This window comes from Carcharodon carcharias, chromosome 16 (genome assembly GCF_017639515.1).
Source record: "Carcharodon carcharias isolate sCarCar2 chromosome 16, sCarCar2.pri, whole genome shotgun sequence".
NCBI lineage: Eukaryota > Metazoa > Chordata > Chondrichthyes > Lamniformes > Lamnidae > Carcharodon > Carcharodon carcharias.
The window spans coordinates 109,176,122-109,200,236 of NC_054482.1; the positions used below are offsets into that span (position 1 = coordinate 109,176,122).

The 24,115-nt window shown below is 46.7% G+C and overlaps 1 protein-coding gene across 1 annotated transcript in view; it reads right to left on the minus strand.

Moving 5' to 3' along the window:
* The window catches only part of adgrl4 (adhesion G protein-coupled receptor L4), a 132,879-nt gene that overhangs the window by 38,066 nt on the left and 70,698 nt on the right, over positions 1-24,115 (minus strand). Inside the window, exons 10-12 of the mRNA XM_041208878.1 lie at positions 21,557-21,760; positions 19,983-20,203; positions 14,021-14,087 (exon numbers count right to left, since the gene is read on the minus strand). Of these exons, the coding sequence (XP_041064812.1) occupies positions 14,021-14,087; positions 19,983-20,203; positions 21,557-21,760 (492 nt within the window). The remainder of the gene's footprint in view (positions 1-14,020; positions 14,088-19,982; positions 20,204-21,556; positions 21,761-24,115) is intronic.

Genomic DNA, 24,115 nt, shown 5'->3' on the forward strand with positions numbered 1-24,115 from the left:
TCCATCCCACTCTCTCAGTTCCTTCACCTCCGTCGCATCTGTTCCGATGATGCTACCTTCAAAAACAGTTCCTCTGACATGTCCTCCTTCTTCCTTAACTGAGGTTTTCCACCCACGGTCGTTGACAGGCCCTCAACCGTGTCCGGCCCATCTCCCGCGCATCCGCCCTCACGCCTTCTACTCCCTCCCAGAAACATGATAGGGTCCCCCTTGTCCTCACTTATCACCCCACCAGCCTCCGCATTCAAAGGATCATCCTCTGCCATTTCCGCCAACTCCAGCATGATGCCACCACCAAACACGTCTTCCCTTCACACCCCCTATCGGCATTCCATAGGGATCGCTCCCTCCGGGACACCCTGGTCCACTCCTCCATCACCCCCTACTCCTCAACCCCCTCCTATGGCACCACCCCATGCCCACGCAAAAGATGCAATACCTGCCCCTTCACTTCCTCTCTCCTCACCATCCAAGAACCCAAACACTCCTTTCAAGTGAAGCAGCATTTCACTTGCATTTCCCCCAACTTAGTCTACTGCATTCGTTGCTCCCAATGTAGTCTCCTCTACATTGGAGAGACCAAACGTAAACTGGGTGACCGCTTTGCAGAACACCTGCGGTCTGTCCGCAAGAATGACCCAAACCTCCCTGTCGCTTGCCATTTTAACACTGCACCCTGCTTTCTTGCCCACATGTCTGTCCTTGGCTTGCTGCATTGTTCCAGTGAAGCCCAATGCAAACTGGAGGAACAACACCTCATCTTCCGACTAGGCACTTTACAGCCATCCAGACTGAATATTGAATTCAACAACTTTAGGTCGTGAGCTCCCTCCCCCATCCCCACACCCTTTCTGTTTCCCCCTTCCTTTTCTTTTTTTTCCAATAAATTATATAGATTTTCCTTTTCCCACCTATTTCCATTATAAAAAGAGAAAAAGAAAAAAAAAAAATATTTATTTATTTTTTTTTTTTACATCTTTTATGCTCTCCCCACCCCCACTAGAGATATACCTTGAGTGCCCTACCATCCATTCTTAATTAGCACATTCGTTTAGATAATATCACCAACTTTAACTTTAACACCTATGTGTTCTTTTGTATTATTGTTGTTGACATCTTTTGATGATTTGCTTCTATCACTGCTTGTTTGTCCCTACAACCACACCCCCACTCCACCTCTCTCTCTCTCTCTCTCCGCCCCCCACACACACACCTTAAACCAGCTTATATTTCAACTCTTGCTTGGACTCGAACTCAAGTTCTGTCGAAGGGTCATGAGGACTCGAAACGTCAACTCTTTTCTTCTCCGCCTATGCTGCCAGACCTGCTGAGTTTTTCCAGGTAATTCTGTTTTTGTTTTTGTTTTGGATTTCCAGCATCCGCAGTTTTTTTGTTTTTACCTCGCTGTTGCTTGCCATTTCAACACACCACCCTGCTCTCATGTCCACATGTCCGTCCTTGGCTTGCTGCATTGTTCCAGTGAAGCCCAGCACAAACTGGAGGAACAGCACCTCATCTTCCGACTAGGCACTTTACAGCCCTCCAGACTGAATATTGAATTCAACAATTTTAGATCATGAACTCTCCTCCATCCCAACCCCCTTTCCGATCCCCCCCCCTTTTTATCCCCCAATAATTTATATAGATTTTTCTTTTCCCACCTATTTCCATTATTTTTAAATGTATTTCCATCCATTGTTTTATCTCTACCTTATAGCCTATTTCACCCCACCGCCACGAGGGCCATCTGTACCTTGTTTGTTCCGCTTTCTACCCTTAATTAGCACATTCCTTAAATAATATCACCACCTTCAACACCTCTTTGTCCTTTTGTCTATGACATCTTTTGGTTATCTCCACCTATTACTGGCCCTCTATCCAGCTCTACTTGTCCCAACCCCACCTCCCCCTTAAACCAGCTTATATTTCACCTCTCTTCTATTTTTACTTAGTTCTGTTGAAGAGTCACGGATTCGAAATGTTAACTGTGTTCCTCTCCGCAGATGCTGCCAGACCTGCTGAGTTTTTCCAGGTATTTTTATTTTATTTTAATTTTTGTTTTGGATTTCCAGCACCCGCAGTTTTTTGCTTTTACCTTACTTTTTAAAAGAGTTAAGAGTTTCTGCCTCTACCACCAATTTGGGCAGTGAATTCCAGACACCCACTACCCTCTGCGTAAAAAAGTTCTTTCTCATGTCCCCCCTACACCTTCTGCCACTTATCTTGAATCTATGTCACCTAGTTCTAGAATTCTCCACCAAGGGAAACAATTTAATCCTGTCCACTCTATCTATTCCCCTCATAATTTTGTACACATCAGTCAAGTCACTTCTCAGCCTTCTTTGTTCTAAGGAAAATAACTCCACCCTATCCAATCTCTCCTCGTAGCTACACTTTTCTAACCCTGGCAACATTCTTGTAAACCTCCTCTGCACTCTCTCCAGAACTATTACGTCCTTCCTGTAATGTGGTGACCAGAACTGCACAAAATACTCCAAGCTGTGGCCTCACCAGTGTTTTATACAATTCCAACATTATATCCTTACTTTTATATTCTATACCTTTGCCAATGAAGGAGAGCATTCCATATGCATGTATCAAGTATCGAGATGCTGACTTGGTATGATCTGCTTATTCTTCATGATTCCCATGCACGCAACTCTCGACAACATGGCGTTTGGCACGCTCTGCATTCGTGAACAGTGCTAATGACTTTTTTCACATCTGGTGGCTCCTGTAATGCCAAATTTACTGGTGCCGTGCAGCTGAATTTAGCAGCCACTGTCCAGTGGCAGAAGGGTCAATAATTAGAAGGCACAGATATAAGGCGATTGGCAAAAGCACCAGAGGTGACATGAGGAAGCAATTTTCCTCACATCGAGCTATTGCAATTTGGAGTGAACTGCCTGAAAGGTTGGTGGAAGCAGGTAAACGTTTCCAGGTTAAAAAAAAAAGCAAGGATGAACCGGGGCATGGCACGATTTGGTAGCTCAGTGAAAGAGCTAGCACAGACATGGTTGGCCTAATGGCCTCCTTCTGGGCTATAATCATTCTATGATTCTATGGCCTGAAATTTAGCCCTGGCGGGCAGGCGTGATCGGTGGGCCTAGGACCGTTCAGGAAACATGCCACTGCCTGCGATCGGCCCCAGACGCGATTTCACGCTGGGTATCCAATTAAGGCCCCCCCACCACCGCGTGAAAGGCGTCTTCCCAATGGTGGGGAAAGGGTGGGCGGGAGCTGGAGCCTGTCAGCTATCGGCGGCCGGCTTAAAAAGGGGCACTGGCAGCTCCTTGGAAGAACGCATCCTCCGTGTTGTGAACACTGATGTTATGGCATCATGTGGCTGGAGGGGCCAAGCCAGGGGGTGGTGAAGGACCACGAGGCACTCAGCCTACCGCCCCCCCCCCCCCCCACCCCCCAATTCTCGGATGAGTGCCTCGTGGTCCTTGTTGGGGTGATGGCTGCCAGGGCGGATGCCCATGTCCCCGGAGATGGAAGGAGGAGGCCACGGCACCTAACAAAAGAAGAGCTTGGGAGGAGGTGGCAGTCCAGGTCAGCAGCCATGATGTTGTGTGGTGCACAAGGGTGCAGTGCTGCTAGAGGTTTAATGGCCTGTTGTGCTCAGGGAGGGTGAATACTGCGTTGGCATGGATCAGTGTGGTGATGTGTTGAGGGCTGGCCGTCCCCCAGCCCCGTGGAGTTCAGGGGTGTTAGAGTCTGAGTTCCAAACGTCAATGATACCGGAGCTGGCCAAGGGGGTGGTCTGCTCGAGGGCCACAGCTCAGATGTGCCCTGCGAGGTGTTCCTGAGGTGGGGTTGTCCAGGCTGCAATGGTGCTGCAGGTAGAGAGTGGACTAATCAATGCTCCTCTGTACTCCCAGGAGAAAACGACCCATAACAACGTTGAAAGGTCTCACCTCTTAATCCTACCCAGATACAAGCAGCACACCTTGGAGCTGGAGAGGTGCCACCCACCTCGATCAACCGGCCGCGGAGCCAGACAAAGGTAAGGGCGCAACACACAGAGGTGAGAGTTTCGGATGTTGCAAACATTCTTGTGTAGTCTCATCAATGATGGGAGCCTCAAACCTGGAGTCCCCATTGATCATTGAAAGATGATGGCACCATGATGCAGATCTCCATTGTCTCACCAGGGTGCCTGTAATGCACAGTGATAGTGTGTTGACTTAAACTAATGACATGTTGTTGTTCTCCCTTAGATTCGCCTTCATGCACTCAATCACAGGACCCCGAAGAGCCACCCCGATGCCAGAGGACCACCAGGCTTCACACGCACCTGTGTCACACCCACTTTCTGCACCAGTGCAGATACCAGCAAATCGGTGGGTGTTAGATCCTCGGCTAAAATATCAGAGCTCATTGGTGAGGGCACTTAACACTCGCTTGAGTAGCAAGTGGAGGTGGAGAGTGCCCAGGGGGTGCTATGAGTTGGAGGACTGCTGGGGACCAGGACAATGCTGAGTCGAAGGCAGGTGATGAGCCCCTAGAGTCGTCCACCAGGCAGCAGATGCTGGAAGTCCGGGTGGATCTGGTGGAGATCCATGAGGGTACGTGTGCCATGGTCTCCGTTATGGACGAGTCCATGTGGAGCGTGAGCACTGTGTTGATCCTCATGGCTGAGTGCAATGTCTCCTCCATTGAGAGTGGCGGCTCTCATGGACAGACAGCTCCAGAAACAGAATAAGGGATTTCTGGGGTTACACTGGGACCTCCAAGCGCTCACACAGGCAATGACCTCAGGTTGTCAATGTCAGTGTGGGGGATGGATAAGGCACCCAATATCCCAGCTTGGTGCCCGTTCATCAATGGTGAGCAGGGAGGTCCACAGCAACCTCATGTTGATGCACGAGCTGCTTGTCGTCTCTGCCGGCTCCTCTCAGGGCGTTCTGGATGATGGCAGCAGCTCCTCCGCCCCTCAGCCAGTGACCCTGGCATCTAATGAGGCTGCGATGTCTGGGGAGATGCCAGCTCTGGCATCGGCTGTTCCCTCCCAGGTGGGGCCAGCACAGGCTCTACTGGCCAGAGAATGACTGCCAAGGTCATCAAGGCCAACAGGACAGCAGAGTTGCAGGCTGTCTCCAATGCCCGTGCCAGAGAGGCAGCAGCACCTAGACGTAGCACTCGCAAATGTAAGTTAGAGGCACCACGAGTACAAGAGGCACTGGTCAGGTGTGATTTTCTATTGTGTAATGTTTTGTTCATGTTTTCTGGTCTGAGAATTAAGACCAGAGAAGGTGATATTAATTTTTTTGGATTGTCAAAATGAGATACATTTTGTTTTTGTCCTAATGGCCTGAGTATGCTTCACGTTTGTATCTTTTTGTGGCAGGGCATTCCCATATGTAATGCTGAACGTGAGTGGCTCGATACTTTATTGCACAGGCATTGAGTGGACTTGGGGTGAAAATGAAAGGGTCATTTCAGACTTCTGGCATGGAGGTGGCAGCCCTGGTGTGAGGTGGAAGCAGATCTTTGGCAGCCTACCTGAAGAAGCATTGGTCACTGGTGTTCCTGCCACTATGAAGGATCCAGAGGTCTGCCTCCACACCCTCAGTGTTTCCCTCACCGTGCTCCTCTTCTGACTCCTTACTGGGTTCATCTTCTTTGGCCTGTGGTGCTGCCTCAAGATCCTCTTCCTACAATGGTTTCCCCCTTGCCAATGCCAGATTGAGGGGAGCACAGCATGCAACCACTATCAGTAACACCCGCTCTGGGGGTATTGTAGTGCATCCCCTCAACGGTCCAGGCATTGGAAGCGCATCTTCAGAAGACCTATGGTCCTCTCTATCACCTCCCTAGTGGAGGCATGACTTCTGTTGTACCGCTGCTCTGCCTCTGTTCTTGGGTGATGGGGAAGCATCATGAGCCATCTTTTTAATGGATAGTCCATGTCACCCATCCAGTTGGGCTGGAGCACTGAATAGCCTTGGCACCTGGGAGTGTTTGAGGATATAAGCATCATGGGAACTGCCGGGGTACCTTGCACATACTTGCAGAATCTGCGTCCTGTGGTCACACACTATCCGGACATTCATCGAGTGGAGTCCCTTCTTGTTGATGGAGGCACCCGGCTGATCCGCTGGCGTCTTAATGCCCACGAGTGCAGACAATGGCACCCTGGATGTGGAGGAGCCCAACAATCGCTGCAAAGCCTCTGGCTTGCTCAGTCTGGCTGGGCTCATCTGTACGGTAGTGAAGGAAAGTCAATACCTGCCTGAACAGAGCTTCTGTCACCAGCTTGACACTACTGTGGACAGCTGATTTGGACACTTCACAAAGATCCCCACTGACCCCTGGAAAGAGCTTGAGGCATCGAAGTTGAGGGCTACTGTGACCTTCAGAGCCACTGGCATGGAGTTTCCACCCACACGGTTAGAGCTGATCTCAGGCCCAATCATCTGACAAATGGAGGTCATGGTCTCCCTGGAGAAATTCGGCATTGCACCTCAGGCATATTGAGGTAGCTGCATCGCGCCTGTAAATGCTGGCAGCAGGTTAGTGATGTCTTCTGTGGCCCCGTCAGACTTGAACTCCCCGCTGGCCCTTCACCCCTTATGCCTGCACCTCTCCTCCCACAATTTGCTCCCTTGGACACTGTGTACGGACATAAAAACAAAAAAACTGCGGATGCTGGAAATCCTGTGTACGGACACTTGGCCTCCTCTCCCTTCTGCCCCTCACTTCCATCTCAGAGAAGGCACCACCAGCGGAGGCCACAGTTCCCATTACCAGGGTAACAGAAGGCTGTCTGAAACCTGGAAGGGTCCACGTGTTCAAAATCCTCTAGGGGTCTTGAGGACACCAAATGAGTCCTGAAATGAAGCCTGGAAATGCTAAGAATGAAGTTCAGAACAGATATGAAGCTGTCAAGTTCAAATAAGCAACCAGCAGCAAACTTTCCCCTAAACTACTCACTACTCACACTGGCAATGCTGCTTAATCTTTTTATCCTGCCCCTTGGATGAGGTTTTGCCCATCTGCCTCTGCAGCAAGTGGTATTTATTTCGAGAGGACTAGAATATAAAAGCAGGGATGTGCTGCTGAGGCTTTATAAGGCTCTGGTCAGACCACATTTAGAATATTGTGAGCAATTTTGGGCCCCGTATCTCAGGAAGGATGTGCTTGCCCTGGAGAGGGTCCAGAGGAGGTTCACAAGGACGATCCCAGGAATGAAAGGCTGGAAAACATATGAGGAACGTTTGAGGACTCTGGGTCCAAACTCGATGGAGTTTAGAAGGATGAGGTGGGGATCTGATTGAAACTTACAGAATACTGAAAGGCCTGGATAGAGTGGACGTGAGGAAGATGTTTCCATTAGTAGGAGAGACTAGGACCTGAGGGCACAGCCTCAGAGTAAAGGGAAGACCTTTTAGAACAGAGATGAGGAGAAACTTCTTTAGCCAGAGAGTGGTGAATCTATGGAATTCATTGCCACAGAAGGCTGTGGAGGCCAGGCCATTGAGTGTATTTAAGACCAAGATAGATAGGTTCTTGATTGGTAAGGGGATCAAAGGTTATGGGGAGAAGGCAGGAGAATGGGGTTGAGAAACTTATCAGCCAGGATTGAATGGCGGAGCAGACTCGATGGGCCGAATGGCCTAATTTCTGCTCCTATGTCTTATGGTCTTATGGAAATCACACAGGTGATGTAAAATCATGTTCAATTGGGCTTTTAATGGCCTTGAGAGGCTTCTTAATTGACGGTGGGCACGGCTCTGACTCACACGTGCACCCGCCAACCTGAAGATTGCACGTGTGCGGGATAACATCGGGACGCCTGCCTGATGTCTCCTCATGCCGTTTTACCCCCGATCAGGCTGAGCGCACGCCCATCCACAAGGCATAGAATGATGCCCTATAAATATCTTATCCTTATAACGCCAAGTCAATAGATGAACTGGCCTTGAATCTTTTAATGTTTCCCCGAATACCACACATGACATTAAAGAAGATTCTTATTTGTCATGGGCACCACCTCTTTAAATTGAAAAGTGGCCCATTGGCTTAGAAGGGAAGCTGATTTGTTAAAAAAGTAATTTTAATGTCCATGTTGGGCCTGTATTATTTTCGGTAGAATGCAATATGCTGCTCTATTGCTCGACATAAACTCATTCTGCATCAATTATTTCTTAGTGTTTCACATATTACCGAGGCAGGCATTGAGAAGTTTGTTCAATAGCAGATGTTTTGCCCAGAATGATGGCTCATCCTGTATAGAAATGATTTAATTATAGTTTCTCTCAGGGGAGTTGATGTTTTGTAAATTTTCAGTAAACAAGAGCTATAAGGGCTAGGAAAATGAAACTTGCAATGTTTTAATAAGCTGAAGCTTATTTTCTTTGCTCAAGAAAAGGCAAACAGATAAAGGCAAATGAAGGGGTAAAGCTCTGCGTGTTGTGGTGAAGTGGTTGGGGCGGGGTGAGGGGGGGTGCAGTGGGGGGGGGGGGTGGCGGTTACGGGGGTTGGGGGCACAAGGGATGCCTGCAGGCAGGAATTTCAGCTGACACTGGCTCTCGGTGTGAGAAGTGAGGAACAATGTGATGCAACCAAAGTTCCCGAAGAGGCCCGGGCTGAAGCCTGGTCAAAATTTGGCACTGGGTCCTCACCTGCACTGGATACCAACTGGGGCTTTCCTCATTTCGGCTGTTTCTGATGCTGAGCTGGTCTGCGCTTAGGTCCTATTAGGTATTAGCCATGACTCGGTTATCAGCGCTCTGTCTCACTTCAGACTACAAGGTTGTGGCCTCAAACCCCACCCCAAAAACTTGAAGACATCATCTAGGCTGACACTTCAGTGCAGTATGAGGGGTTGCTGCACAGTTAGAGGTCCCATCTTGTGCGTGAGATGTTAAACCGAGGCACTGTTTGCACTATCAGGTGAACTGAAGAAATCCCATTGTATTGTCTTGAAGAAGAACAGGGAAGTTCTCCTTGGTGTACTGGCCAATATACTTCTCCCTCACCTCAGTGCCCATTCTCACATTGCTGTTAGTGGAACCTTGTTGTGCTCAAATTGGCCTCTCCCTTCCTTTTGCTATCATTTCATTGGCTATAAAGCATGGCGAGACATCCCAAAGTTGTGGACTGCGCCTGTTTCTTTTTTATGGCAGGTGAGATCAAGGCAAAGCTGAGAGGGTCAGCCCGGGCCTATAGATAAACCCTGCATTATTTCTGTGAAGACAGAAGGAGATAGGAAATGGTTGAACAGTCTGCCTATCCCTGCTGTGAATGGCACTTTAAGAACTGTTGGTTAGGCGGCTGAAAACCTGAACGGGGCACGTTCAGCTCAAGGTCCACATACATTTTCATTGAGATCCCGTGTTGAAACTTGCTAGGCCACTTCGATAGGCAATTACAGGTTTGGAGATGGCCAGAACAAGTCAGGATGGCAGATTTCGTTCCCTGAAGGATATCAGATGGGTTTTTATGGCAGTCTGGTAATTTGGTGGTCATTATTATTGAGATGAACCTTTTATTCCAGATTAATTAATTAATTAAATTTAAATTCCACCAGCTCATGTCTCACAGCTTTGGTCAATACTTCTGAATGACAAATTCAGTAAAATTATCAGCAGGCTACCATTCTTCCTCACCACCATCTTCTCCAGGGCAATTATAAACGGGCAATAAATGTTGGCTTTGCCAGCAACGCATAAATGCATAAAAATCATTCAGCTATTGGCCCACTTCAGGGGCAAGTAACAACCGTGTCACACAAGTGCCAGGCATTGGCAGTCTCCAACAATAAAAGAACCTAAACATCTCCTCTTGACATTCAATGGCATTGCCATCATGAATTCCCCCACCTTCAACACCCTGGGGGGTTACCATTGACCAGAAACTGAACTGGACTAGCCATATAAATACTATGGCTACAAGAGCAGGTCTGAGGCTAAGAATCCTGCGACAAGTAACTCACCTCCCGACTCCCAAAAACCTGTCCACCATCTATAGCCACAAGCCAAGAGTGTGGAGGAAAATTCTCCATTTGTCTGAGTGAGTGTGGCTCCAAGAACAGTTAAGAAGCTTGACACCATCCAGGACAAAACATTAAGCTTGATTGGTACCCCACTTAAATGTTCACTCCGTCCACCACTGATGCACAGTGGCAGCAGTGTGTACCAACTACAGCAACAACTCTCCAAGGCTCCTTAGACACCACCTTCCAAACCCACGACTTCTACCATCCAGAAGGACAAGGGAAGCAGGTGCATGGGAACACCACCGCCTGCAAATTCCCCTCCAGCACAAATTCCCACACAACATCCTGACTTGGAACTATATCGCTGTTCTTTCATTGTCATTGGATTGAAATGTTGGGACTCCCTCCCTAATGGAACCATGAGTGCCATTGCACCAGGTAGACTTCAGCAGTTCAAGAAGGCGGCTCACCACCACCTTCTCAAGGGCAATTAGGAATGGGCAACAAACACTGGCCTTGCCAGCGACACCCACATCCCCTGAAGGATTAAAAAAAAAGATTGGGTGCAAGAGATTGTAAACCAAAATTCACGCCTCTGCATGAAATTTTCATCTCCAAAAAAAAAATGCAGAGTAATGTGAGGCTGAATTGGTTCCCCATGCTCTTGCAGGCAAGACCTTCAGCAGAGTCGAAGGGCGGGATCATCCCAGATTTGCACAGAATGCAGTAGCAGGCCAGACGCAATGGCGGTTTTAGGCACCATATCACCCATTTCCCACCTCATTAATTATGCAGCCACGCGGTCTCGGTGGTGGGCGGCTCTGATTTGCACACCATGCCTTCGCCTTGCTGCTACCTCATGCAGGATGCCATGTTTAAACAGCAGCTGCACTCACGCTTCTCAATGCTAGCAGCCCAGGACTTCTCCGATGAAGACAAAGAAGAGTGCAGCCCCCCCGATTCAGTGACACATCCCCAGGAAGCCTCCTGGTTGCCATGGAGGCCCACCGCGATGTCCCCTACCCCCACTCTGGCTGCAGGAGGCCCATCAGTCTCACCACTCCGGCTTGGGAGGTGGTGGCAGAGGTGGTCAGTGCCAATGCTGCACACAAGGGGTCGGCCATCCAGTGCAGAAAACAGGTGAATGATCTCATCCGTGCTGTCAGGGTACAGCAAACATCTTACCACTCGAACCTCACACGCAAGGCCATCACATGCTTACTGGCATCTCACTCACTGCCAGCTCAAGGGACATCACCACTCACTCCCTCACACACACCCTCACATCTCCATCCAGCCTCATCTCCTCTGGAGACTGCCTCCTCAGCTCTCACCACCCTGAGGCCACTTGCAAAGATCAACATGTGCCTGACACACACACACACACACACACACACACACACACACACTCACACACCCTGGAATACCCCTCCTTCCCCAGTACAGACCTCGCTCTGCAGCCTCTTCCCTTTGCCTGAGGCCACTTCTCCCCATTCCCCAAGCAAGCCCTAACCCTGCAGCCGTTGAAAAGCCACTCCCGCCTTATGGCTGGTCTGGTACATGGAGACCTGCCCGTGAGCCCCCCTAAAAGTGATGTGGTGATGCCTGCGAAGCCTGGCACTGATGACTGTGAGTGTTGACAGAAGCAAGGTAGGCAAACAAATCCCGAAGTCCCGAGCGAGGTGCAGCTCACCAGGCGCACGTCACTTATGTACAGTTGTGAAACACGTCAGCATGCAATGATGCCAAAGTGCCCAGATCATCCAGCATGGAGGGATGATTCCAGTGAGCAGGGCTTATAATGAGATGCTAATGTATTGAAATTAGGTTCCCGACATGTGGCGGTGAGAAACACGGCCCGCTGTTGAAAAGTGGAGCGGATGATCGCAAACTAGTCTCATGACGGTGTGAAACCGATTTTTGGCCTCCTTGCCATATTGCTCCCCTCCAACCCGCTCGTCATGATGCCCACGGCCAACAGGGCAAAAATATTCCTGTCTAAGTAAACAATTACCATCTCCCGATTGGGCGCTTCACAGCCTTCTGGACTTAACATTGAGATCAACAACTTCAAACCATAAACTCCCTCCTCCATCTTGATCCTTTTTTTAATTCAAATTTCTTTCCCCAACGACACCACCCCCCACCACCCACCACCAACCCCCGCCCCCATCCCACCACCACCACAGGGCCATTTAGCACTTGCTCTTATGTTTTGCTTTCACAGGGCGCTGACCCTTGTTCTGCTATTAACACATTTTGCTCTCTTACATTTATGCCACTATCAGCGCCTTCTTTCATCTTTCCCTTTACCATTAACACTCCCTTTGTCTCATGTCCATGAAATCTTTGTCAAATCTCTCTTGAGCTCCCACCTATCCCCAACCTTCTTATTTGCTCCACCCCCTCTTAAACAGTATAAAACCCATGACATCCCTTCTTCTCTTCAGCTCTGAAGAAGAGTTATGTGGCCTCAGAATGTTAACCGTTTCCCTCTCCACAGATGCTGCCAGCCCTGCTGAGTTTTTCCATCATTTTCTGTTTGTATTATGACCAATTACTGAGGTGAGCTGTTAACCCAGCAACAAATGTTGAGTAGCCTGAACAGCAGCACTTGTAATAGGCTTACAAATGAGCAAATAATGCAGAGTGTTGCCTCGGTAACTTATTACTTCAACATTCTTTTGTTCATTTGTGTCCTTTTGTCAGTTTAATAAAATATTTAATCAGCCGACGCCACTGAATGAACTAAAGGGAATTGGCTTGGAAAGCTATTCAACTCCAAAATGTAAGAGAGTCAAAAGAAGCCTTTTATGTTGAGTTTAAGCAGATGGTCGTGCCTTGGGAGACTCCATACCAGAAACTGGCTGAGGCCTCAGTGTCCTCTCAGGTAGATGTTGAAGATACCATTACACTATTTTGAAGTAGGGCAGGGGAGTTCTCTCTTGTGTTTGGCCACTATCTATTCCTCAACGGACAGAATTAAAAACAGATTATCTGATCATTATCTCGTTGTTATTTGTGGGACCTTGCTGTGCACAAATTGGCTGTTGCAGTTCCCGACAATACATCAGTAATTAACTACCTCATTGGCTGTGAAGTGCTTTGTGTCCTAGGGACTGTGAAAGGAGCTTTGTGAGCACAAGTTCTGTCTTTCTTTTCAAACTCCCTGTAAACAGAATCATGCTACAAGGCAGATTCAAAGACATTAAGTGCCGCCTACTGCAGGACCCTCACTCCTTCTTGCACTTTGAAAGAAGGAACTTTTATCTGTATAGCATCTCATCATGTCTCTCAGAAATATCCCAAAGAGATTCAAATGCGCCAAATGATTTGATGGGGTAAGGTTGGTGTCATGGTAAATTAATGTACAGGGGGCCTAATCACTTGTGAGATCACAATTCCATCCAGTGAAAATTAAGGGGTTGTTCCGGATAAGGATAATCAGGAATGTTCTTCGGGAAAGATAAACTTCCATCCTTATCCAGTCTTCCTCACACGTGACTATCCCCCGACACCTTTGGGTTGACCCTTAAATGCCCTCAGGACAATCGGAGGTGGGAAATATATGCCAAATCTGCCCACTTTTTAAAAACAAGCGCAGTTACTGTTGTTATGTAAACAGGCACTGCCATCAATGAGCAGCCCAATGGGATCCCACAAACAGCAATTGGGGCAGTGACCAGTTATAAGAACATAAGATATAGGAGCAGGAGTAGGCCATTTGGCCCCTCAAGCCTGACTCCGCCACTCCGTAAGATCATGGCTGATCTGATTGAGGCTTTATAACTCCACATTCCTGCCTGCCCCCCCCACGCCCCCCCCCATAATTATTTATTCACTGGATTTGGAGGAATGTTGGTCAGGCCATGAAGGGAACTCCCTGACCTTAAAAACAGAAACTGCTGAAAAAAACTCGGCAGGTCTGGCAGCGTCTGCGGGGAGAGGAACAGAGTTGACGTTTTGAGTCCAGTGTGACTTCTTTGGAACCCCCGGCCCAATGAAAGTTGGAGGAAAGGCAGTGAAGAGGCTCCATGAAAACTTCAGCATTTGGTTTGAAAAGTTCAAACTTACCAAAATGATTAAACATGCCGGCCCAAAGAAACTCCATATAAAGTTGTTTTCCGTGCTGAGCCAGCAGCTATGGGAAAAAGAACGCAAAAAAATAATTGTGACAAAATGACCACAACTATTTCTTCCTTCACCTGGCCCACCAATTTTTCCCCTCCTCCCTCAAAGATGGTGGAGATCATTTTTCCAGTCCGTGCTACTAGTGAAGCTTCAAACCCTGTGGCTTGTACAGATCAGAATTTTTTTTATTATTCATTCATGGGACGTGGGCATCATTGGCTAGGCCAGCATTTATTGTCCATCCCTAATGCCCTTGTTCAGAGGACATTTAAGAGTCAACCAGGTTGCTGTGGGCCTGGAGTCTTATGTAGGCCAGACCAGGTAAGGACAACCGATTTCCTTCCCCAGATGTGTTTTCACAACAATTTACAATGGTTTCATAGCCACCATGAGACTTTTAATTCCAGATTTTTAACAAGTTCAAATTTCACCATCTGCCATGGTGGGATTTGAACCCAGGTCCCCAGAGAATTACCCTGGGTCTCTGGATTACTAGCCCAGTGACAATATCGCTACACCATCACCTCCCCTTTCTTCTCTGCATGGCCCAAGCCACCCATCTACAGTGATGAATTTGAGAGCAGTCCTTTGTATCCCACACAAAGTCACCATTCCTTATGCATGGGCTTAGATAGTGGGCTATTCTACCATGATGGGCACAGGAAAGTCCAATCTTATCACTGCTCCAACACCCACACTGTGAACGCTATCTAGACAGGATAGCAATCAAGAATTAGAATTTTATTTGGCTTTTACTTTCTTTGCCTGGAGGCATTGAAATCACAGAATCACACAGAAGAAGCCCTTCAGCCCATCGAGTCTGCACCGACACGTGAGAAACACCGGCCTACCTACCTAATCCCATTTACCAGCACCTGGCCCATAGCCTCGAATGTTATGACGTGTCAAGTGCTCATCCAGGGACTTTTTAAAGGATGTGAGGCAACCCGCCTCCACCACCCTCCCAGGCAGCGCATTCCAGACCGTCACCACCCTCTGGGTAAAAAAAAGGTTTTCCTCACATCCCCCCTAAACCTCCTGCCCCTCATCTTGAACTTGTGTCCCCTCGTGACTGACCCTTCAAATAAGGGGAACAGCTGCTCATTTGCAAAGCCACTCTAATTGGAACTGAGTAAAGCCCAGGAATGAAATGTTGGACTCTCCTAGTCTGTCTGGCCCAGGCAGTCACTCCCCCACATCATGAGCTCACAAGGCAGTTAGGGGAGAAAAGCCATTTGACCCATTTTATCTCAGTCTCTTAGGAAGACAAAGCCCTTCCAAACACACCATCCAATTCTTTGCTTATTGATTCCAAGGAGTTTTGCCTTTTCTACCACCAGGACCAATAGAAAAAAAGAAAAGCTCACATTTATATAGCGCTTTACACAAACACCGAATGTCTCAAAGCATTTTACAGCCAATAAAGGGACTTTGAAGGGTAGTCATTGTTGTAATGGAGGAAAACTGGCAACCAGTTTGTGCACAGAAAGCTCCTACAAATGACCACATAGTCTTTTTTAAAATGGCTTTAAGGGGATCAGGACTGGGAGCTAAATATCCAAGGATATACATCCTATCGAAAAGGTAGGCAGGTTGGCAGAGGGGGTGGGGTTGCTTTGTTAGTAAGAAATGAAATTAAATCGATAGCAAGAAACAACGTAGGGTCAGATGATGTAGAATCTGTGTGGGTAGAGTTGAGGAACCGCAAAGGTAAAAAAACCGTAATGGGAGTTATGTACAGGCCTCCGAACAGTAGTCAGGATGTGGGGCACAAGATACACCAGGAGATAGAAAAGGCGTGTAAGAAAGGCAAGGTTACAGTGATCATGGGGGATTTCAATATGCAGGTAGACTGGGAAAATCAGGTTGGTAGTGGATCCCAAGAAAAGGAATTTGTGGAATGTCTACGAGATGACTTTTTGGAGTAGCTTGTGGTGGAGCCCACTAGGGAACAGGCAATTCTAGGTTTAGTGATGTGTAATGAGACAGATTTGATAAGGGAGCTTAAGGTGAAGGAACCCTTAGGAGGAAGTGACCATAATATGATAGAATTTACCCTGCAATTTGAGAGGAAAAAGCTGGAATCAGATGTAACGGTATTACAGTTAAATAAAGGCAACTACAGAGGCATGAGGGAGGAGCTGGCCAGAATTGACTGGGGAGATGAGCCTAGCAGGAAAGACAGTGGAACAGCAATGGCAGGAGTTTCTGGGAGTAATTTGGGAGACACAGAAAAAATTCATCCTTAGGAAGAAGAAGCATACTAAAGGGTGGACGAGGCAACCATGGCTGACAAGGGAAGTCAGGGACAGCATAAAAGCTAAAGAGAAAGCATACAATGTGGCGAAGAGCAGTGGGAAACCAGGGGATTGGGAAGCCTACAAAGACCAACAGAGGAGAACTAAAAAAGAAATAAGGAGGGAGAAGATTAAATATGAGGGTAAACTAGCCAGTAATATAAAAGAAAATTGCAAGAAATTTTTTAGATATATAAAGGGTAAGAGAGATGCAAAAGTGGACATTGGGCCGCTGGAAAATGATGCTGGAGAAGTAGTAGTGCGGAACATAGAAATGGCACAGGAACTGAATAGGTACTTTGCGTCAATCTTCACGGTGGAAGACACGAGTAACATCTCCAAAGTTCAAGAGAGTCGGGGGGCAGAGGTGAGTATGGTGGCCATTACCAAGGAGAAGGTGCCAGGAAAACTGGAAGGTCTGAAGGTGGATAAATCACCTGGACCAGACGGATTACACCTCAGAGTTCTGAAGGAGATAGCTGAAGAGATAGTGGAGGCGTTAGTGGTGATCTTTCAGGAATCACTGGAGTCAGGGAGGGTCCCAGAGGACTGGAAAATCGCTAATGTAACCCTCCTGTTTAAGAAGGGAGTGAGGCAAAAGACAGGAAATTACAGGCCGATTAGACTGACCTCGGTCACTGGTAAGATTTTAGAGTCCATTATTAAGAATGAGATTTCAGAATACTTGGAAGTGCATGGTAAAATAGGGCAAAGTCAGCATGGTTTCATCAAGGGGAGATCATGCCTGATAAATCCCTTAGAATTCTTTGAGGAGGTAATGAGTAAGTTAGACAAAGGAGAGCCAATGGATGTTATCTACTTGGACTTCCAGAAGGCCTTTGACAAGGTGCCGCACAGGAGGCTGCTCAGTAAGATAAGAGCCCATGGTGTTAGAGACAAGGTACTAGCATGGATAGAAGATTGGCTGTCTGGCAGGAGGCAGAAAGTGGAGATAAGGGGGTCCTTCTCAGGATGGCGGCCAGTGACTAGTCGAGTTCCGCAGGGGTCAGTGTTGGGACCACAACTTTTCACTTCATACATTAATGATCAAGGTGAAGGAACTGACGGCATTCTGGCTAGGTTTGCAGATGATACAAAGATAGGTGGAGGGATAGGTAGTATTGAGGAGGCAGGGAGGCTACATTAGGATTTGGACAGGTTAGGAGAATGGGCAAAGAAGTGGCAGATGGAATACAATGTGGGGAAGTGTGAGGTCATCCTCTTTGATAGGAAGAATAGAGGCATAGACTATTTTCTAAATGTGGAGAGAATTCAGAAATCTGGAGTGCAAAGGGACTTGGGAGTCCTAGTCCATGATTCTCTTAAGGTTAACTTGCAGGTTGAGTTGGTAGTTAGGAAGGCAAATGCAATTTTGGCATTTATTTCAAGAGGACTAGAATATAAAAGCAGGGATATGCTGCCGAGGCTTTATAAGGCTCTGGTCAGACCACATTTAGAATATTGTGAGCAATTATGGGACCCATATCTCAGGAAGGATGTGCTGGCCCTGGAGAGAATCCAGAAGAGGTTCCCGAGAATGATCCCAGGAATGAAAGGCTTAACGTTTGAGGACTTTGGGCCTATACTCGATGGTGTTTGGAAGGATGAGGTGGGATCTGATTGAAACTTACAGGATACTGAAAGGCTTGGATAGAGTGGACGTGGGGAAGATGTTTCCATTAGTAGGAGAGATTAGGACCCAAAGGCACAGCCTCAGAGTAAAGGAAAGACCTTTTAGAACAGAGATGAGGAGAAACTTCTTTAGCCAGAGAGTGGTGAATCTATGGAATTCATTGCCACAGAAGGCTGTGGAGGCCAGGTCATTGAGTGTATTTAAGACCAAGATAGATAGGTTCTTGATTGGCAAGGGGATCAAAGGTTACAGGGAGAAGGCGGGAGAATGGGGTTGAGAAACTTATCAGCCATGATTGAATGACGAAGCAGACTAGATGGGCCAAATGGCCTAATTTCTGCTCCTATGTCTTATGGTCTTATGTTGATTGAGGAATAAGTATTGGCCAGAACATCCGATATAACTTCCCTGCTCTTCTTCGAAATGGTGCCATTTACATCCATTTGAGAAAGCAGGCAGGGTCTCAGTTTAACATCTCATCCAAAAGATGGCCCTTCCAACAGTGCTGCACTGTACTCAGTACTCCCTCAGTCCTGCACTGGAGTGTCAACCTTGAATTTTTCTGCTCAAGTCCAGAAGTGCTACTTGAACCCATAACCATGTGACTCAAAGGTGAGTCTGTACTGTTAAATCCCCCCTCTGTGTTAGTCATTCTTTCTATAAAAAATACCTTCTTGACATTGGTTATAAATTTGATGATCATCTGTTTCCCCTTTACCCACACTGAGCCTTACTGTTCCATCCCTACCTTGTCTATGTTGGGGTTAAAATTCATCTTTGTCAGTCAAATCCATCTATGCCAAGGAAGCAAAGTGGCTCATTGGTAGCACTCTGAAAGATTGTGGGTTCAAGTCCCACTCCAGAACTTCAGCTTTGCATCTAGGCTGACATTCCAGTGCAGTACTGAGGGAAGGTTGCACTGTCAGAGGTACTGTCTTTGGAGGGGATGTTAAACTAAGGCTCTGCCTGCCCTCGCAAGTGGATGCAGAAGATCCCTTGGCACTATTTTGAGGGAGAGCAAGGGAGTTATTCCTAGTGCCCCAGTCAATACTTATCCCTCAACCATCATCACAGAAACAAATTATCTGGTTATCATCAGATTGTTGTTTGTGAGATATCGCTGTATGCAAAGCGGCTGCTGCACTTCCTGTATTACAACTGTGACTACACTTCATTGGCTGTAAGGTGCTTTGGGACATCTGGTAGTCATGAACATATTATATTGTTACATGTCTTTTAACATTACAGCTCTTAATATGTCTACTCTGAAGAACAGTCATGCGGACTCGAAACGTTAACTCTGTTTCTCTCTCCACAGATGCTGTCAGACCTGAGTGTTTCCAGCATTTTCAGTTTTTATTTCAGGTTTCCAGCATCCACAGTGTTTTGCTTTAATCGCAATATATCTATATTGGCTTCCAGTCCGGCAATGCTTCATCCTTGTATTCAAATCCCTACATGGCTTCATCCCTCTCTTTCTCAGTAATCTCCTCCATCTCTACAACTTTCCAAGTGCATCCCTCACTTCCTTACCATGCTCCATGCCTCTAGCTGCCTAGGCCCTAAACTCTGGAATTCCCCTCCCTTAGCATCTCTGCCTCTCCATCTCTCTCTCCTCCTTTACGATCCCTCCTTAAAACCTATCTTTTGGTCACCTAGCCTAATATCAACAACAATGACAACCTGCATTCATATAGCGTGTTTAAAGTGCTAAAACATCCCAAGACTCTTCAGGGCAGCATCATTAAACATCAGTTTGACACTGAGCCACAAAAAGTGATGTTAGGAGAGACGGCAAAGAGAGGTAGGTTTTAAGAAGCATCTTAAAGGAAGATAAAAAGAGATGGAGAGACAGGTATCCAATTAATGATGAATAATTTCTCCTGGGAAATGCCTTGGGATGATTTCAACCACGTTAAAGATGCTATAAAAACGCAATTTGTTGTTCCTGAGACAACTCCACTTAAGTACTTACATTTTATCGGTGCCGTAGTACTTGTAGCCAAGAATTGCCGAGATTCCCACGACTACGCATGGGCTGCCATACCCGAAGATGTAAAAGTTCCTGTGCAGAAACCCTTTGTTGTAAATCACCCCGACCACGATCAGGTAAAGGTGAATGCCCTCAATGCACATCCAAGCAAAAGCAGCCAAGAAAAAATAATGAAGCAGTCCGGCTACAATGGAGCAGACGAGCTGGGGGAGGGGTGAGAAAAAAGGCACAAAACACCTGAAGTAAAAAGCCAATGTTGCATTTCAATATAAGTCATGAAATTGTTTCATTCGACCAACACCTTTGATAAAAGTATCCTTGTAACTTACTTGCGCCATGTAAAAAAGCAATCTCCAACTCCCACTGGGATACTGGATGACAGTCCAATGATGAATTGTGCAAGTGTAATGCAAATCTGACTTTACCTCAATCAGCTGTAAATTGTATTTCCTTTAAAAAATTTTTTTTTTGATTTTGCATTCATCAAACTGTGTGATGTTAATGTCAGGGAACAGACTATTTTTGCTCCATTTTGGATGTTCCCTACTGTCAACCTGAAGTATTCTCAAAGATCAGCCACAGCAGAGTTAGATGGAGAGTAGCACTCCCTTCATTTTAAGACCAACTGGGGAACATCAGCCTTAACTGACAGTGTCACTACTTTTTCATTTTCCACATCTCCCGGGGCTTCGCTGATTGAGGTTGTCAAATTACAGAGTGGTTTCATGCTCCAGTGTGCCCCAAGTGGAGTAACCTTCCTGGTGAGCACAGGTCAGGAAATTGCTGGCTTGAAGCCTGGGATTTTAGTCCCAATCTAAGGTCAGTTTTTGTGCTGCACCCACTATAATGGTGTTGAATTGGCCGGAATTAGCTCAGCCTTCATTACACATAGGACTCTTACAGGTCGTGGACAGTCAGCATTTACATTTCTTTGACAGCACCTCCCAAATCTGTGACTTCCACCAATCAGAGAGACAAGGGGAGCAGACACAGGCATCACCATCACCTCCTCGCGCACTTTGCTGATTTGGACATTTTTGTCACACCTTCATTGTCACTGGGTTGAAATGCTACATGTCCCTCCTGAACAGCACTGTGGCAACAACACCACAAAGACGGAAGGCAGCTCACCACCACCATCTCAAGGGTGACAAGAGCGACATTGAGTCAGGTAAGGATGGCAGATTTCCTTCCCTAAAGGGCATTGTGAACGAGATGGGTTTTTACAACAACCGGCAATGGTTTCATGGCTACCATTAGACTTTTAATCCCAGATTTTTCCCCCTTATCGAATTCTAATTTCATCATCTGCCATGGCATGATTTAAACGCAGTTCCCCAGGAACGTTACCCTAGGGCCTCTGAATTACTAGTCCAGTGACAATACCACATCCCCTTTATGAGGTGGCATCACAAGGGTGACAGAAACACTAGCTATCGGATGTTACACAGGGACAGGGAGTTGGAGACTCTGAATAGAATGATTTGAATGACCACTTGGAAATAACCTTTGGGTGGGGTGGTCAGTGGTTGGGGGTGTTAACTTGCATTCCTTACCTTATTGCTGTTCATATTAATCCCAACAAGAAATAGCAGCTCTGCGATAAACAGGCTGAAGCAGAGATTCTTGTGAATGGTCGTCCTTGTGCTTTGAATCTCACTGAAGAAGCAGAAAGTAAAGATGCACATTGACAGACAGATCAAGGACACGACAATCCCCAGCTGGGTAATCCGTGTCAGGATATTATTATTTAGGACATCCTGCAAGGAGGTAAGAGTCAATAGCTTTAACATTTTAAAAGGTTCATTTTTTTTTCTGTATAAAAAGCACACGAGAGAAACTAATATAAATTGGAAAAAGATTCTACTTCCGTCCTTTCCAGGAGCAGAAAACTGATTTTTCCCCTTGGAATGACATTCAGGCAACTGATCAGCAGGAAACCAGTTGCAAAGGGAAATTTACCAGTAATTATAATGTACAGCGGGGGCTTCCATTAGTTGTCATTTTGCAGGGAAATTCACACAATGGACAATGAGTTAGTCACATAATTGTGAGGTTCCAGGATTTGCTCTCACACATACGTAAAGTAATTCTCTCACCCCAGGACTGAAGAGAAGTATAACGTAAATAATATGAGTTGAACCTGATTTTTCTTTGGCTATTGGGTTGATACATATCGGTCAGAACCATAGGGCGGGATTTGCCGGTCCTGTCCACTGTTGGACTGGAGATTCCTGCCCGCCCAATGTCAAGGGACCTTTTGCTGGTCCCTCAAATTTGACGATTCCCACGGTGGGCGGGAGCAGAAAATCCCACCCATAGAAAAGTGCAGTTTAGGAGGAGGCCAATTGGCCCATTGTGGCTGTGTCAGCTCCTTGAAGGAGCTATCCTGTTAGTCCAAAAGCGAAACATTGTGGACGATGGAAACCTGAAATAAAAACAAAAAAAAAAAAAAAATGCCGGGAACCCTCGGCAGGTTAGGCAGCATCGGTGGAGAGAAGCAGAGTTAATGTTTCAGGCCGAGGTGGCCTTTCATCGACCTGAAACATTAACTCTGCTTCTCTCCAAAAATGCTGCCTGACCTGCTCTGCATTTCAAGCATTTTTTGGTTTCATATCCAATTTTATATCCAATTATATCCACTCTTTCCCCACAGTCCTGCATTTTTTTTCCCGTTTCAAGTACACATCGCATTCTCTTTTGAAAGTTACTGTTGAATCTGCTTCCACCACTTTCAGGCAAGGCGTTTCAGATCACAGCGGCTCACTCAGTGTATACACAGAGTGGAATCTTACTGTAAAATGTGGTGAGCCACTCAAAAGTCCATTGACTTCAGCGGGATCATAACATCCCGCTGGTGTAAAATTTCACACACTGTTTGAGGTTTGATGCCCATGTTATTGACAATCATGGTTTCCACACTCGGAAGAGCTGTGAATGATGTACCTGGCCCACAGATGAATGCAATCGGAGGCTGGTTGGAAGCATTTGCATTTGTATAGTGCCTTTCACAATCTCAGGGCCTTGGAATGCCCCTCCATAAATTTCAGCCAAGTGAAGTATTTTTGAAGGGTGGTCATTGATGTGGGGAAACATGGCAGCCAGTTTGAAAAGATAAAAAAAGGCTTGCATTTATATAGCGCTTTTCATGACCACAGGATGTCTCAAAGTGCTTTACAGGCAATGAAGGACTTCTCGAAGCCTAGTCACTGGAGGACACATGACAGGTAATCTGCACACAGCAAACTCCCACAAACAGCAAGGTGATGAAGACCAGATTACAATGTTTTCTGTGATGTTGATTGAGGGATAAATGTTGGTCAGGGCACTGGGGGTAGCTCTTCTTCAAATTAGTGCCACAAAATCTTTTAGGGGAAGGCAGCAGTGTAGTGGCACTGTCGCCAGATACTTCTGGGGACCTGGGTTCAAATCCCACCATGGCAGATGGTGGAATTTAAATTCAATAAAAAATCTGGAATTAGAAATCTAATGCTAATCATAAAACGGTTGTTGTAAAAACCCATCTGGCTTGCTCATGTCCTTTAGGGAGGGGAATCTGCTGTCCTTATTTGGCCTGGCCTACATGTAAATCCAGACCCACCTCAATGTGGTTGACTCTGAAATGGCCTAGCAAACCACTCAGCTCTCAAGGGCAGTTAGGGATGGGCAATAAATGCTGGCTGGGCCACATCCCATGAACCAAACAAAAAAAGCAGATGGGGTCCTGATTTAATGTCTCATCCAAATGACAGCACCTCCGCCAGTGTAGCACTCACTAAGTACTGCTTTGGACTTGATTTTTGCACTCAGGCCTAGGAGTGGAACTTGAACACAGAACATTGTGACTCACAGGCAAGAGAAGTGGCTGACACTGCAAGGTCAGTGGGATAATGACCAGGTAACCTGGGGAAGAAATTCATTTGTTATTGTGTCGCATTTCAGACTCGATTCCCCGGGGGCAAGCAACGCTGCAGGCCGCTATCTGCATGGCATTCTTCAATGATATACAGAAGAAGTTGAGGTTCATATAGAACTGCTAGAATTTCCTCCCCCCTTTCAGATGCAATATTAAGCTAGTGGAGGGGAGTTTTCTCCTCATCATTCTTTTATGGGAT